Raw genomic sequence first — 18,714 nt, forward strand, 5'->3', positions numbered from 1 at the left:
GTTTTTTTGGCAATGTGAATATGTACTCAAATGAAATGATTCACTGCATTTATTATATATTTGTAGGGTATAGTTGAAGTCAGAATTATTAGCCCCTCTTTGGATTTTTGTTTCTTTTTTAAATATTTCCCAAATGATGCTTAACAGAGCAATGAAATGTTCACAGAATGTCTGATAATATTTTTTCTTCTGGATAAAGACTTATTTGTTTTATTTTGGCTAGAATAAAAGCAGTTTTTAATTTTTTAAACACCATTTTAAAGACAAAATTATTATATTTTTTATAATTATTATTTTATTTATACTTTATATTTTTTTGATTTTCTACAGAACAAACCAACAGATAGATAGATAGATAGATAGATAGACAGACAGACAGACAGACAGACAGACAGACAGACAGACAGACAGACAGACAGACAGACAGACAGACAGACAGACAGACAGACAGACAGACAGACAGACAGACAGATAGACAGATAGATAGATAGATAGATAGATAGATAGATAGATAGATAGATAGATAGATAGATAGATAGATAGATAGATAGATAGATAGATAGATAGATAGATAGATAGTCAGTCAGTCCCCCTCTTCCCTTTGTAATTTGCACCCTGGTTCAAACAAAGGACAAATCAATATGATGTCATTTTCAACAAAGTCAGAAACTATAGTCCAAATCTGCTTATTAAAGCAAACTTTCTGAGTGTTCGTTTCGGCTCCTAAACACCTTTGAGCTACACTACCATTCGGTCATTTACTCATTCAATGGAAGAGTGTGCAGAGATGTACTCATCTTTTTGAGGGCTATCCAAATGACCTTGCAGATCTCCACAACTATTTTGCAGGTTTTGCATTGTCAAATTTCAGCTGCACTTATGGAAGTGCATTTCCATTGAGCGGTATGTTTCGGTACAGTACAGCATGCATTTATTTCCATTTCCATTTTCCAATGTTACTAAAGAGACTTGTATTTTGCTTTGAAAATAAGATTATTTTTCTTGCTTAAGAAAAAAAAAACTAAATTTTTAATGGAAAATAACTTTAATTTTGACTTATTTCTAAAAGCAAGACAATGTTTTTTTATTTAACCTGAGAATGTTTGATTTTAGAATTTTTTAGATATTTGGACTAGAAAAATGACGTAAACTTTTTTTTTGCAGCATACCTTTTATAGTATAGTGTAGTGTAGTGTAGTGTAGTGTAGTGTAGTGTAGTGTAGTATAGTATAGTATACACTCACCAGCGACTTTATTATGTACACCTTACTAGTACTGGGTTGCCTTCAGAAATGCCTTAATCCTTCGTGGCATAGATTCAACAAGGTACTGGAAATATTCCTGAGATTTTGCTCCATATTGACATGATAGCATCACGCAGTTGCAGCAAATTTGTTGGCTGCACATCCATGATGCAAACCTTTTGTTCTACCACATCCCAAAAGTGCTCTACTGGATTGAGTTATGGTGACTGCGTAGACTATTTGAGTACAGTAAACTCATTGTCATGTTCTAGAAACCAGTCTGAGATGATGCGTGCTTTGTGACATGGCGCGTTAACTTGCTGGAAGTACCCATCAGAAGATGGGTCGACTGTGGTCATAAACTGATGGACATGGTCAGCAACAATACTCACGTAGGCTGTGACCTTGACACAATGCTCAATTGGTACTAATGAGCCCAAAGTGTGCCAAGAAAACAACCCCACACCATTACACCATCACCACCAGCCAGAACCGTTGATACAAGGCAGGATTGATTCAAGCTTTCATGTTGTTTTTGCAGCAGAAATCGAGACTCATCTAACCAGGCAATGTTTTTCCAATCTTCTATTGTCCAGCTTTGGTGAGCCTGTGCCAATTGTTGTCTCAGTTTCCTGTTCTTAACTGACAGAAGTGGCACCTGAAGGTCTTGTGCTGCTGTTGCCCATCCGCCTCAAGGTTCTATATACCTTGGTTGTAACACATTACCTTTGAGTTACTGTTGCTTTTGTATCAGCTGGAACCAGTCTGGCCATTCTCCTCTGACCTTTGGCATTAACAAGGCAATTGTGCCCACAGAAATGCCGCTCACTGAATATTTTCTCTTTTTCGGACCATTGTCTGAAACTCTAGACATGGTTGTGCATGAAAATCCCAGTAGATCAGCAGTTTCTAAATTACTCAGACCAGCCCGTCTGGTACAAACAACTATGCTCAGTTTGACTGCAGCAGATCGTCTTGACCATGTCTACATGCATTGACTTGCTGCCAAGTGCTCGGCTGATTAGAAAATTGCTTTAACGAGCAGTTAGACAGGTGTACCTAATAAAACGAATGTAGAGTAGTATACTATAGTATAGTATAGTATAGTATAGTATAGTATAGTATAGTATAGTATAGTATAGTACAGCAATAGCTGTAAATTATGATCTTGTGTGGACATTTGTTTTGGTTTACTACAGTAAAACAGCTCATAAATCCAGCCTGATCTCACAAGGAAATGTTACTATTTTATATTTTGTCAGTTTAGTGGCTAATTCGTACGAATTTATATGAGATCAGTCATGCAAAAATATACGCTAATTAAAAGTACGCGTGGCACCAAGCCCCACCCCAATCACAATCGTCATTGGGGAATGAGCAGATCGTACTAAAATATACAAATGAAATAGTAAAAATTAATACAAATTAGCCACTAAAGCAAAAACTTAGAGACAGTGTTGAATAAATCCCACAGAATAAAGTATTTTTAAATGTAAACATGCAGATTGCTTCCAGTGAAGCTCGTGTTTAGGTGTAGGATTAGAGAAGGGAGAGAGAACATACAGTTTGTAAAGTATAAAATAATTATGTCTATGGGAAGTCCCCATAAAGATAGCTATACAAGTGTTTGTGTGTGTATGTGTGTGAGAGAAATAGAGATACAAAATCCATTTTACATTAGTATTTTTAAGCTTAAAGAATAATCAGTTTGGTTTTTATTCCATTAAGGTTGTGCCGTAATTATGGCTGGTCGAGAATTCAGAACCAGAGCATGAATGTCGGTTGGACATCAGTGTTTTGAAGTCAGTTTGATTGAATGTTTGACCTGTTTTTGACGTCAATTTGATCTCTTTAACATCAATTGTCCCTGCATGATCACTGTATGGATATTACTTTAATACAGTGACCTCTGAAAACCACATTACGCTTAATGGTAAGGTAGAATCATGATCTCTTTTTTTTTTAAAGCTGCTTTGAAATTATATCGTAAACAGCACTATAGAAATAAACTTGAGTTGAATAGAAGTAGAGCAGTGGCAACGCTCACATATAAAAGGCCAAACAGGGAGAAATGAGTGCAGATAAAGCATACCGAGACAGAGCGGCGCTGGGTAGTTCCATCTTCTGACAGGCCCCGGCATGCAGGTTATATATGCACTTCCCTGCAACGAGTGGAAATGAAGAAAGATATTGACTTTTCCAAGAAGCTCTCACCAATTCCCAAGAAAGATGAATCACTCATAGGAAATGTATCATTCAGCGTGCTCTTCAACGTACGACGTGAGGGCAAAAATAACAAAGCCCTGGCACCGCGAATGAATCTAATAAAGCACAAAGAGGAAGAGGAAATCAAACGCTGAACTTCAAGGTGCTTCTTTAACTACTGGCACTTTTGGTCTTCTTAGAAATAAACTTTTTTTCTTTGGATAGTTTGCCCATAAAAATGCCAAACGTGGAAGATTAATTCTGTCATTTTTGTTTTGTTAAAAAAACTAAATTTGATCGATGACAAAAAATGTGCATATCTATCCACCCATCAGTCGCTCTGGCCATCCATCCCTCCATCCATCCATCCATCCATCCATCCATCCATCCATCCATCCATCCATCCATCCATCTATCCATCCATCCATCATTCTATCCACCCATCAGTTGCTCCATCCATCCATTCATCCCTCTGTATATGCGTCCATCCGCGGACACATTCATAGTTTTTTCCACCCATCAGTTGCTCTAGCCATCCATCCATTTATTCATCCATCCATCCATCTATCTGTTTATGCGTCCATCTGCCTATCCATCCATCATTCTTTCCACCCATGTCGCTCTAGCCATCCATCTATCTATCCATCCGTCCATCCATTCATCCATCCATCCATCCATATACCTGTTTATCCGTCCATTTGCCCATCTATCATTCTATGCTCCTATCTGTCGCTCTTTTTATTCATCCATCCATTCATCCACCAGTTACTCCATCCATCCATTCATAATTCTATCCATCCATCAGTTATTTAATCCACCCATGCATCCATCCATTATTTTATTCACCCTTCAGTCATTTCATCCATCCATCTGTCTGTCCATCCATTCAATATTCTATCCACCCATCAGTCACTCCATCCATCCATCCATCCATCCATCCATCCATCACTCTATCCACTCATCAGTCATTTCATCCATCCATCAATCTATCCACCCTCTCATCAGCTACTACATCCATCCATCCATCCATTATTCTGTCCACCCATGAGTCATTTCATCCATCCATCCATCCGTCCGTCCATTCATCCATCCATCCATCCTTCTTTTATTTTATCCATGCATCAGTCACTTCATCCATCCATCCATCCATCTATCCATCCATCCATCCATCCATTATTCTATCCACTCATCAGGCATTTCATCCATCCATCCATCCATCCATCCATCCATCCATGCATCCATTCACCCACCCATCAGTCACTAAATCCATCCATTCATCCATCCATCTATCCATCCATAATTCTTTCCAACCATCAGATATTTCATCCTTCCATCCATCTGTCCACTCATCCATCAATCTATCCACCCATCAGTCACTTCAATTATCCACCCAATCCAACCATCCATCCATACATACATCCATAAATACATCCGTACATACATACTGTACATACATACATCAACCCACCCATCAGTCCATCCATCCATCCATCCATCCATCCATCCATCCATCCATCCATCCATCCATCCATCCATCCATCCATCCTAAATTTTATCATCTAAGTTATATTTATTTTTACCATTTATGCATCATTTTACTACAGAAATGCATTTTTGTACGAGCTGCAGCAAATTTCACTCCAGTTTAAGATTAACATTATTGAAAATAAAGTTATTAATATTATTACTGAATGATGCATTTTCATCATTTAAGATCAAAAGTCAGAGTCTGGCACAAGAGGAAAAACCAATAACCTGCCCACATAAAAAAAGCATTATAAAAGCAGCAAAAAAAAAAAAAAAAAAGTCATAAGAAAAAAGACATTTTAATGTGACTGTCGTAAAAATCAGCCCCTGGGACATGTAAGTGCTGGTAACGGAACAAGCACCTTTTGATTGAATGTCAGTCTCCTGAAAGAATTTTTGAAAGTCAACTGTTTATTGCACAACCAATTACATCAGCAACAAAGTGACAAAAACGTAGAGCAAAAAAATTGAATGCAAATGTCTTTGAACATCAGAAGCTGAGAGCACTCAAAAACAATTCTTGAAAATATGTGAAGATGTGTGGTTCCCAGCATGCTTTGTGTGAGATTGCATTAAAGAAAAATGCTGACAACAAAAGTAAATAACACTTTTTTAAGTTAAAAAAAGACTTGGGGTTCACTTGTTCTGGAAATAATAATCAATATTTCCTGTTCGTTGAGTCAATGAGCGGTTATTGTGCTACTGCCAGGACTGATATCAATCTCTTTTTACTTGCTCAGCTCAAACCTTACATATAAATGTTAATATAAACACTTTAGTTAGGTTTGAACTGGAGGAGTTTGAACATTCTGATTGCACAAAGATTAAATGTTTAAAGATCTTCCGATTGAACTAGTGACAATGTGCTCAATTTAAATTCACAACATTCAACTGAAAGCAATTTGCTCTGATTGGCTAAGAATTAACTTTGCTCTACAGTTCAAACTGACTACATTAAATTTAAATAACATCATTCAAATATGAAACCCAGAATCACAAATCCAGTCATAAGGGTCAGTTTTTGGAAATATAGAGATATATACATAATCGGAAAGCTGAATAAATAGGATTTCTATTGAGGTATGGGTTGAATGGATATAATAATATTTGAGAAAGACTTAAAAATCTGCAATCTGAGGGTTAAAAATCATAATATTGAGAACATCACTTTTAAAGTTGTTCAAATTAATTTCTTAGCAATCCATATTATTAATAAAAAATATGTTTTGATTATGTGTACCTACAGAATGACATTTACAATGATTTTTGCAATATCCATGAAGATAATCTTTACCTAATATTTTAATAATATATTTTAATATTCTTATTTTAATATACTTTAATATTCCAACGTATTCTAAATATTCTAATGACTAAAATATGTTTTGATAAAATATACTTACAGAAGGACATTTACAAAAATTCTTAATGGCAGACAATCTTTACCTAATTTTTAAATGTATAATAAAATTTCATTTTTAAAATATTATAATGTATTTTCAATATTTTAACAACAAAAATATTGCAATTTTATAGATTTATTTTGGTCTAAGGTCACATATGTGGAAAGTGTCATAATTATATTAAACTTTTTTTTTTTTAATGAGCATCAAGCTATTACTAGTTATGTTTATGTTTGGAGGGGTTTGCTTTTTTTTTATTCTAATAAACAGGAAGTAAATTGAAAGTACGAGGACAAACAAAAGAAGTTTCTGATAGTCAATGATATGGACAAAAAATAAAAATAAATAAATAAACTTCCCTGACTCTTAAAGTCTGGAATAGGCCTTTTAAAAGTCCATAATATTCCAAAAAATTCCTTGAACCCTTGATATCCCAAAATGTGTGTAAAAATAGGTGGACGAAAACAGATACTGTTATATTATGATATAATTGTGCTGTCCATCCAGAATTTAGCAATTCTCCCAATGCTAAATTTAATGCGAAATTTAGAGAAGCTTGCATTTTTTGTTTTATTGAAAAAAATACAGTAAGTAAAATTTAAAGCCTGTTAAGTTTCATTATGATAATAAAATATTGCTTCTTACATTTAATGCATTAAATAGTCTAGCTTCTGTTTATCTAAACAACCCCCTCTCTTGCTACAATTCAACCTGCTCTTTAAGATCTCAAAACTCAGAGCTTCTAGTAGTACCCAGAATAGGAAAGTCCGCTAAAGGAGGTTGAGCATTCTCATATATGGCTCCTAAGGTCTGGAATAGCCTTCTAGAAAAATTGCTTTACATTACACTACAATACATTACATTACATAAGTTGTGTTTAAAAATAGGTCAATGAAAACAGGCAATGTTATATTATGATATGAGTATGTTCTGACTGTTCATCCAGAATTTTTCTATTCTCTCAATGCTAAACTTAATACAAAATTTAGAGAAGCTTGCATTTTTTGTTTCATTGAAAAAAAATAATTTTAATACATGGGAAGTAAAATTTAAAGCCTGTTAAGTTCCATTATGATAATAAATATTGCTTCTTACATTTAATGCATTTAATAGTCTAGCTCCTGTTTATCTAAACAACCTTCTCTCTCGCTACATTCCAACCCACTCCTTAAGATCTCAAAACTCTGGGCTTCTAGTAGTATCCAGAATAGCAAAGTCCACTAAAGGAGGTCGGCCATTCTCATATATGGCTCCTAAGCTCTGTAATAGTCTTCTACAAAATTCCATGACCATGGGAACCCTGAATATTCTAAAATGTGAATAAGGGTATGTGGATGAAAAAAGGTAGTGTTATATTATGCTATGTTTGTGTTTGTGCTGTCGACCCAGAATTTAGCAATTTTACAAATTTAATGCGACATTTAGAGGAACTTGTTTTTATTTAATTGAAAAAAATACATATTGATAAATAAAAAATAAATAAATATTAAAAGTATAGCAAAGTCCACTAAAGGAGGTCAAGCATTCACATATTTGGCTCCTAAAGTCTGTAATAGCCTTGCTATATCCTAAAATTTGCATAAAGTAGGTGGAAACTGCTATGTATGATCAGATTGTTCCTACCTTCAGCGTGTATCCTTGTTCACAGTGGAACGAGACCACGTCACCCACGAAGTAGCGGTCGCCCACTTTCACACCATTGCCGGGGGTCTGTGGCTCTGGGCAGGAGTCCAAACCTATTGCTTAGGACACAGGAAAGTCTCTTTATTTGCCAGGATATGAATGTTCTCCAACACAAATGGAAATTGATTCCCGTTTACAGTGTGAGATGTAAAAGAGCCCCGGCAGACAAATGAGTCATGACAAACGCTGTGCTCTTCATAAATCACACACTTCTAGTCATTTGTCAGCCATTTGTGGCAGGGATTGACAAACTTTTATTTTTTTCTGTCGAGCCTCTGAAGTCATTTTTACAGACAGTTCTTGCAGTCTGATTAGAAAAAAAATTACTAAAAAAGAGACTGATTTGTAAGACATAAACTGCAAGATATAAATTGCAATACTATATTAGTTTTTAAGAGTCATATTTACAGACATTGACACAATTGTTGGTATCCGTCCATTGACAAAAGAAAACTCACAGTGGTCACTTGAAACAGAAAAAGTACTTTTTGTTGACCATTAAGAGTTTTCTTTTGTAAGTGGAAGGGACCCCACAACTCAGTCAACATCTGTAAATTAAGTTGTAATTAACGATTAATAATGAGATCTTGCTTTCAAATTGTGTTTAAACCATAGCTTAATAAAGGCAAATTAATTAAACTGGCCAGCACAAAATTGAAGGATAGACTGTAAAAGAAAAAAAGGAGACTAAACTTTACATTATTGAAATTTATTTTGTTTTGCAACAAGATTTGTTTGTCTATATGCCTATAAGGTTTATAGTTTGCTGATCTTAGCTAGTTTTATAAATCAGACAAAGCCATATTCAATTTAAACTTTATTACAGCTTTATTTATTTCAATAGTCTTTGTTTGGGAAACTAAATAGTGTATTTTGCTTCATGATTAACATATTAAAAAGCTAAATGCAACATAATTATGACTTTTTTAATGCAAAATCAATATCTAAATTTACAACTTTTTTTTATCACAAATACAAGTAATTAGGCTTAGTCTGATCTCACAGCTGTAAAAAAATGTCAAACTGATTAAAAACAGTATTTTATGCTTTTATCTTGAATTTAATTTGTTTCAACTGTAATTTTATATTTTACAATTTTAAGCAGAAAAGTGCTAAAATGCAAGATGTGAATAAAAGTCGTTTGCTATTATTTAGCAAATCTGACACCTTCAGTATCGTGACTATATTTGGGTGTTTTTTTGAACAATTTTTACATTTGTTTAATGCAATTCCCAGTTTCTATCTTTGCTTGTGATTGTATTTTTAAATACTGATTTTGCATAGTAATTTCTGAGACTTTAATCACAAATTAGAGCCTTTTGCCTCTGATTTGTCAGAAATAAACTGACACTGACAAAGCCTCACTGCCTAATAAAATTATAATATAATTTTAATTTTAATAGTTTTTTAGTTCATTTATTTTATTATTTTGTTTTACTTTAAATATTTTTTTATATTTTATTTAATAATTTTTAAATAAATTTAATTTACATTAAAAAATAAAATAAAAATAAAAATAAATAAATAAATTAAATTAAATTGAGCCCTAAAAAACAACCTTTTATTATATGTACATCTTGCAATTTAAACTTTAATTTCAGTATTGTTGAACAAAATTCTAAATTGTGAGAAAAAAACCCTCAAAAGACAAAAACTAAAAGAGAATAATAATAATAATAATAATAATAATTAAAATAATATTAATAATAATAATAAAATCCTAATATTTTGACTTTTTAAAAACCTAAATACTTCTATAGTCTGATTAGAAAAAAAAAGAATCACTGATCAATAAGGTATATCCTCAAAACTGTAATAAAACAGCTTATAACAAAAGTGTGCTACATAAACACCTGTACCTGTATGTATATTTTGAGTCTACTTGTCAGTGCATTGGTCAACAGTCCTCATACCTGTGTACTCCAGATGAAATCCAGCCCCAGAAACACTCATGTCAGTCTGAAAGGTGAGGTACAAGTTGTTGGATGTGGTGTTCAGCAGGGGTGGAATGGTGGTCCCTAAAGAGAGTTGCATTAAAAATAATGTTAGTTTTCATGACAGACATTAGAGCACATTGTTCCCTACAGCTCCAGCTGAGACTATGACATTCCCACCATACAGCTGTCATTCAGCTCTGACACACTGTCAGTGGCTCGCTAGCTTTACTGATGAGCAGCTGGCACTGTTAAACTCAGCTCCAATTCAATACTACAGTAAAAGTAATTGAGTACTGTTTTTTGTAGCCAATCAAGGAAAAAAAAAACTTAAAAAGGCTTATTATACCAACCTTAGCATTTATTTAATTATTTATTATTATTGTTATTATTATTATTATTATTATTATTATTATTATTATTATTAATATTTCAAGTCAAACTAAAAGAAATATGAATATCTCCAGATGTAAAAAACAAAGGTTTTTAACTTTGCTTTTAACTGTATGAAAAAATTTTTTTTTTAAAAATATGTATTTTATCATAAAAAATTTATATTTGGGGGAAGTGTTACCAGTGTAATCCGCTTATAGACAACTTATGTATATATATATATATCCCTGCTCCATTAAACATAATTTGGGAAATATTTAAAAAAAAAAAAAAAAAAATCAAAGGGGGTGGGGGGGTGGGGTAATAATTCTGACTTCAACTGCATGTATTTTGTTCGTACTAAAATTGATTCAGTTAATTCAGACAAACCGAGAATTTTCAAACGAGTCTATTATTTAAAATACACATATAATTAAACAAATATAAATATTATCTAAAAGCAATTTTAAAAATCCCCAAAAAGTATTTAAATCAACACTGTATGCCAAATTAGTTAAATATCGACTATTTTACTGATGCTTCAAAAAACAAACAAACAAACAAACAAACAAACAAACAAACAAACAAACAAACAAATAAAAGGCAGTATCCTTTTAAAATCCAGTAAAACTTTTCTTGTCTATTTTATATATTTTTCTATTTTTTTTTAACTTTTATTAGGCAGTACATTTTAACTTTTACTCAATATTAATATTATTATTATTATTATTATTATTATTATTATTAATAATATTATTATTAATATTGTTGTTGTTGGTGTTATTATTATTGTTATTATTATTATTATTAATAATAAATAAATAAATAAATAAATAAATAAATAAATAAATAAATAAATAATAATAATAATTATTATTACTTCTAGAAGTAGGGGCGAAGCAGTGGTGCAGTAGGTAGTGCTGTCACTTCACAGCAAGAAGATCGCTGGGTCGAGCCTTGGCTAAGTTGACGTTTCTGTGCGGAGTTTGCATGTTCTCCCTACATCGCGTGGATTTCCTCCGGGTGCTCCGTTTTCCCCCACAGTCCAAAGACATGTGGTACAGGTAAATTGGTTAGGCTAAATTGTCCGTAGTGTGTGTGTGTGTGTGTGTGTGTGTGTGTGTGTGTGTGTGTGTGTGAATGCATGTGTGGATGTTTCCCAGAGATGGGTTGTGGCTGGAAGGGCATCCACTGTGTAAAAACTTGCTGGATAAGTTGGAGGTTCATTCTGCTGTGATGACCCCGGATTAATAAAGGGACTAAGCCGACAAGAAAATGAATGAATGAACTACTAGAAGTAGTAGTAGTATTTTTATAATGATAATAATACATTTAATTCATGAGGCACTTTTCTCACAACCTAAAGTGCTTTTTTATTATTTATTCACCCACATACTTGTACACTAAGCCAAAAAAATGCATACAGAAATCTGTTCATAAACTTGAGTATCATTTTTAACAATTTTTTTTTTTTTTAACTTTCCTGGCTTCACCCAATCACAGTGAAATCACAAGAATAATCAGACGTATTGCAGCGACCTCCATTCGCTCTGGATCCTCAGTGATGTGTTATTTGTGGATGTTCAGTGCTAAAGAGGTTGTGATGGATAGAGTCAGGCATTACTTTTACTGCTTTAAGAGGATGGGGAATTCGGGCGGACACACGCACGCGCACACGCACACACACACTGTTTGTAAGCATATTTTGTCTTCACCTTCTTTATGCATGAGGCATCACCACACCATAACTTGCTTTAATCTTTCATTTGTCCTGCCGAGCAGATTAAACGTCAAGCTGTCAACAATACTTAATGCTTTGTCTGGCGGCCGGTAAGGTCAGAAGCATATTTATTTAGCTTTGTGCGGGTGATGTGTGGATATACGGTGGCAAATAATTAAAATCTGTCTTTGACTTCTGAGGGCCCTCCGGGGGACAATGCAGTGTACAAGAGTTACAGTGATATCTTCTGGGGTTTCAACATATACTAAGAGTAAAAAAAGAGGAAGGGAAACTTTTAATAAAAATAACTCAATCACACTGGGGAAAATAAAATAAAATAAAATAAAATAAAATAAAATAAAATAAAATAAAATAAAATAAAAATAACTGTGTATGTATTATTATTTAAGTGAAAACTATAAAACCCTCTTGTAAAGTTTTAATTCTTCTAAAAATATTTCTAGATTTAAGATTTAAAAATATATATTTTCAAGTAAAGTGCTGTTTATATATGTATATACACACATGCTGTTTAATGGATAGTGGTATTTATGTTGACAGTGATGATAGTCAAGTTAGTGGACAACAGTGTTTTTTTAAAAATCTTAGGGGGAGTAATAATATTGACTACATTGTTTTTGTTTTACTGCTTTTATTCCAGCCAAACTAAAAAAAATAAATAACTTTCTACAGAAGAAAGAAAAATTATATTATAGGAAACTATGTAAATTTCCTTGATCTATTAAAACCTCTATTAAAATACTATATTAAAAATCTTTGAAAACGTATACAAAATTTAAAGGATGGTGAAAATCTGCTGTAAAAAACAAAACAAAAAAAACAATGAAAAACTAAACAAAAACTAAAAACTAAAAACTAAACGGATAACAAAACGAAACAAAACAAAAAACTGAGTGCTTTATAGCAAAAAATAATAATAATAATTAAAATCAAAACGAAATGAAATAAAAAAAACAAAACAAAACTAACGAAAAACAAAATGAAAGGCAAAACAAAAACAAAACAAAAAAATAAAAAACTAAACAAAAACAAAAACTAAAAAACTAAACCATTAACAAAACAAAACAAAAATTGAGTGCTTTATAGTAAAAAAAAAAATTCAAATTAAATAAAAATGAAAAACAAAACTAATCAAAACAAAATGAAAAGAAACAAAATGAAACTAAAAATAAAACAGAACAATAAAAAACTAAACAAACAAAAAACTAAACAAAAAACAAAACAAAACACAAAATAAAACAAACAAAAAAAATACTTGAAGAAAAAAAAAAAATCGAAAAATAATTCAAATCAGCTGGGACTGATGAAATATGATATGATCGTCTTCTTCCTCAGCAGAGTCTCAGGTTTACTCCTGCTGCTTATAAAGCTGTTGATCCATGATATTCCATGACAGCTCAAATATTGATGCGCTTTGGATGACAAAACAAATCTCTAGATGAAAGCCAGGCCGTATGAGCTTACAAAAAAAAAAAATAAATAATAATAATAAAAAAAATAAAATAACAGTCTTATTTGGCAAACATGATTCCTTGAGTTTCTTCAGACTGACTAGAGTGTGTTAAAGTACAGCAGGGATGACGGAGCGGCGCTTGTATTGGCAGAATATATTAAAGTCAACACGCCGTGCTGGGGTTATTAAGAAAACAATATCACATTTAGAGAGAACAACAAATGGCTTTCATCTCACCAGAATAGCTCCCAAGTCTCGGTGCATTGCTGTCGATGCCATCGTAAAAGTCCAGCGAGTCCCAGTTGTGTTCGGTGGAAAACGTCACAACCGTAATCTACATGAAGAAAAGAAATAAGAAAGAAGACAAAGATATTAAGATTATTGGAATTAAGCCAATTAAAAGAAATGATTCACCTTGTGTAAATGTATACATTTTTAAATATAAAACTAACTATTTGTGCTATGCTATGCTTTGTTACATTATGTTGTGTTGAGTTATGTTGTTAAGTTACATTATGTTATGTAATGTTTTGTAACATATCAGTACATTGCATTGTGTTATATTAAATTACGTTGTGTGTTATGTTACATTACCTAATGTTGTGAGTTGTTGTTACATTACATTGTTTTGATATGTGTTGTTAGGTTACGATGCATCATGCTGTTACGTTACATTGTGTTGTTTTTTGTTAAGTTGTGTTGCATTATGTTTTGTTACATTACATTTCGTTACTTTACCTTACATTTTGTTACGATACGTTACGTTATATTACATTGCGTTGTGTGCTGTAATGTTATGTTGTGTGTTGTATAATGTTATGTTAAGTTAGGTTGCTTTGTGTGTTGTTACGTTATGCTACAGTATGGTAAGTTATGTTGTCATGTTACTTTATGTTGTGTTGCAATGTGTGTTCTTGGTATAATACATTACATTACGTCACATTGGTAGTTATGTTGTTATATTGCGTATTATGTAGCGTATTATGTTGCTAATTATGTCAATTTAAGCTATGGTGTGGTATGTTATGTTACGTTGTGTTGCATTGCATGTTTTTGTTATGTTATGTTACATAACGTTACGTTTTGTTGTTATGTTGTCTTATGTTTTGTTACGTTATGTTGCATTGTTTGTTACGATATGTTACGTTATATTACGTTACGTTGTGTGTTGTTATGTAATGTTGTTACGTTACATTGCATGTTCTTGTTATGTTAAGTCACATTACGCTACATTGTGTGTTGTTTTATGCTGTTAAGTTGCATAACGTTATATTACATTACGCTACATTGTGTGTTGTTTTATGTTGTTAAGTTGCATTATGTTATATTACATTACGCTACATTGTGTGTTATATTGTGCTAGTTTATGGTATGGAATTATGGTGTTATGTTACATTGCGTTGTGTGTTGTGTTATATTGTTATGTTATGTTGCGTGTTGTCATGGTATGCTATGCTGCTTTGTGTGTAATTGTACAGTAACTAATGTAAAATAACTCAAACAAGCATAAATAAATATTGTATTTACATAATATAGTTATAAAAAATACACTTAAAATACATGATAGTCACAAAAATACTTTTGTTATTATATATTATAAACATTGATCAAAGTTAAAAAAGTAAATAATTATATTATATTATATTATATTATATTGTATTATATTATATTATATTATATTATATTATATTATATTATATTATATAATATTATATAATATTATATTATTCATTCATTTTCTTTTCCGCTTAGTCCCTTTATTAATCTGGTCACCACAGCGGAATGAACCGCTAACTTATTCAGCACATGTTTTACGCAGCGGATGCCCTTCCAGCTGCAACCCATCACTGGGAAACATTCGTACACACTCATTCACACTCTTACACTATAGACAATTTTGCCCACCAAATTCACCTTTAATGCATGTCTTTGTCCTATATTATATTATATTATATTATATTATATTATATTTTATTATATTATATTATATTATTTTATATTATATTATATTATATTATATTATATTATATTATATTATATTATATTATATTATATTATATTATATTATGACAATTTCCCTGTACTGAGTTGCAGCTGGATAAGTTAGAAGTTTACTCCGCTGTGCCGACCACTGATGAATAAAGGGACAAAGCTGAAGAAAAATGAATGAATGAATGAATATTGTGACCATAAGCTGAAATGTGTAAACAACATGTCAATAATGTAAAAACTAAAACAATAAAACAAAATATTTTATGTAAAGATATACAATATGCACTATAACACTAAATAAATAACACAAAAATCTATATATTTTTAATTATCTAATATTTACAAAGCAGTAAATGCAATGCAAATTAAAAATTATATGCTTAAATTATAACCAAACTTTTGAGTATTCTGCTCATATTCTGAGTAAACATTGCTCAAATTGTGTTACATTTACAATAATTTACATATGTCACAAGTCAGTTCTAGTCTGAGAGTCATGTACGGCAGAGAAAGATAATGCCAAATATAAATACAGTCCCAGAAACATTTAGGCAAGCAGAAATCACAATTGAACGTCAAAGCCTGTGTTTTCCATCAAACAGCAACATGACTAATGCTAAAGAAACATTTGGTCCGGTGCTTGCTCCATGTGTTTGCCTGATGAATCATATTTCAGCTGTCCTTTCTGTATTTACACAATTCTCCTATTCAGTTTATGTTATGATAATCATTCTGCATATTGTTTAGCTTATGCAGTATCGGGATAAACAATTCTGCTGCTGTGTATGCTCACAGTATTACTTTTGATGAACAGTGTAAAGCTGAAGTTAAACAGTGGTAATAGTATGTGTACATGGATACAAATAATCTAATTTTAATAAGATAATGCCAATACTCTGATTAAGAGTCGACCACGTAAACAGCTATTTTTTTTATTAATTTAATCCGATTAGGGTCATAATCAAACTAAACAGAAATAAAATGAAGACATGGAGTATGCCGATTTTAGTGCCATTATTGAAGTGCAGTACAGACATGTAAACACCACAATCAAACTATTACGGTCGTGTGGGATTTTCGCCGCATTTTGTGACAGGATAGTCTATACACACGTTTAACACTATTCTCTGCACCTACCGGGTCAGTGAAAGACCACAGAGCCCTGCATCAAGAAATGCAGACATTTTTTTTTCCATACAGCATGCAGTGGCGCAGTAGGTAGTGCTGTCGCCTCACAGCAAGAAGGTCGCTGGGTCGAACCTCGGCTCAGTTGCCGTTTCTGTGTGGAGTTTGCCTGTTCTCCCTGCCTTTTCGTGGGTTTCCTCCGGGTGCTCCTTTTTCCCCCACAGTCCAAAGACAGGCGGTACAGGTGAATTGGGTAGGCTAAATTGTCCGTAGTGTATGAGTGCGTGTGTGTGTGAATATTTCCCAGAGATGGATTGCGGCTGGAAGGGCATCCACTGCGTAAAAACTTGCTGGATAAGTTGGCGGTTCATTCCGCTGCAGCGACCCCAGATAAATAAAGGGACTAAGCCGACAAGGAAAATGAATGAATGAATGAATGAACAGCATGCAGTTTCAAATTCCATTAAAACAAGACTCTTCCTGCAGTTCATCCTCACATCTAATATCTTGTTTGTCTCAGGGGGCATGAATGAAATGCTCTTGAATGAAAGTGAAAGTGGACTCCTTTTCCATCTCCTGGGCATTTCACTGGTAAATAAAAGAGGTTTCTTTAAAAGAGCAGATAAGAACACAGACGGGACTTTTTAAAAGTGTCGTTCCAACCGTGCATTTCAAGATGCAGTGGTTTCCTCGCCACAGGTGACAGGCACGAGTACCGCACGAGTACCGCACAAGTACAGCACAAGTACTGCTGGTTAACATGCTCCGATGATGATCCGGACTTGCTGCCACCCTCCGAGGTTATCAGTGAGGCTCCGGATTTGGAATCAAACTTGTTAGCCGTGGTGTCCTGGGCTGCTTTTGTCATTGAACTGGAGATGGCTTTTTCCCCAGCACAACAGCTGGACAGCTTAGATAGGTGCTACATCTGGGGCAAGAAGAAGGTAAAACCTTCCAAACCCCCCGTCCCCTTCTTCCCGGAGGTACACAGTGAAACACGGCACGGAGAGCACCTTTTTTTCGCCCGGATTTAGTGTGCTCCCGCTCTTACCACCTTAGACAGTGGAGCAGCAATTCATCAGGTGGAGTGTGCTATTGCGGTCAATCTTTGTGTGCACTGCACCTGCAGAGGTCCACCTAAACTCCCATCCGAAGCATGCAGGTTATCTGAGTCTCTCACGGCCAAAGCCTACACTGCTAGGCGCCCCAGGCTGCTTCCGTCCTGCATGCTATGGCCATGTATCAACACTACAAAGTGGAGAAGTTAAGTCCGGTAAACGTTAAGTAAAGTAAACAGACCATCTCATCCCTGAGATGGGTTACCTGAAGAAAAGGGGACCTGCTCTTTCCCCGGTGGAGGTCTGAGGACCGATTCCTTTGTCAATGTCATCGACAACAATTCCACTGCCAAATTTTCAATAAAAGAGCAGTTTCCTCTCTCTCTCTGGGTGTGCAAAACCAAAGATTGACAGTCTGGGACACTCTGCCTTCCAGCTCGGGCCGCTCTACTTCCCAGGGTGAGCACTCCCCACCCGAGTTGCCCCTCCGCTGGCATGTCAGCAATCGATCCGATGATGCCTTTAGTGCAACCTCTGCCAGCCTGGTTAGCGCTGCTCAGCCCATTGCTGTGGCTAATGTGGACGGTCAGACTCGGCTACGTGATCCAATTCACTTCTCACCCTCCCAAGTTTAGTGGTGTTCATTTCACAAAAGTGAAAGTAAAGTAACCAAACAGAGCTTTGGACTCAATAAAAAGTGAGTAAATACCATTAAATAGTGAGTATTTTTTACTTTATTTTGTGTAAACTATTAATTTAATATCACTATCAACTATTACTATCCTTTTTTTTAATGACATCACAGAGAACAGACAAAAATATAATATTCAGAAGCTCAATAATAAGGCAAAGTAGATAATGATAGGATTCCCTTGATACAATTATTATCTCTTGGCAAGCGTTGAGTAACCAAACGCACTGGAACTAATGATGATTTTGAATGTTTTTAGGAAGATATAAATATATATATATATATA

At 33.6% G+C, this 18,714-nt stretch overlaps 1 protein-coding gene across 3 annotated transcripts in view; it reads right to left on the reverse strand.

The window, feature by feature from the left end:
* The window catches only part of csmd3a (CUB and Sushi multiple domains 3a), a 647,261-nt gene that overhangs the window by 225,248 nt on the left and 403,299 nt on the right, over window positions 1-18,714 (reverse strand). For all 3 annotated transcript variants that reach the window (XM_087287879.1, XM_087287878.1, XM_087287880.1), the window contains 4 exons: window positions 13,800-13,896; window positions 9,976-10,080; window positions 8,003-8,121; window positions 3,337-3,406 (listed from right to left, as the gene is read on the reverse strand). In XM_087287879.1, the coding sequence (XP_087144005.1) occupies window positions 3,337-3,406; window positions 8,003-8,121; window positions 9,976-10,080; window positions 13,800-13,896 (391 nt within the window). The remainder of the gene's footprint in view (window positions 1-3,336; window positions 3,407-8,002; window positions 8,122-9,975; window positions 10,081-13,799; window positions 13,897-18,714) is intronic.

Source organism: Danio rerio, chromosome 16 (genome assembly GCF_052040795.2).
Source record: "Danio rerio strain M-AB ecotype USA chromosome 16, GRCz13ab, whole genome shotgun sequence".
Taxonomy (NCBI): Eukaryota; Metazoa; Chordata; class Actinopteri; order Cypriniformes; family Danionidae; genus Danio; species Danio rerio.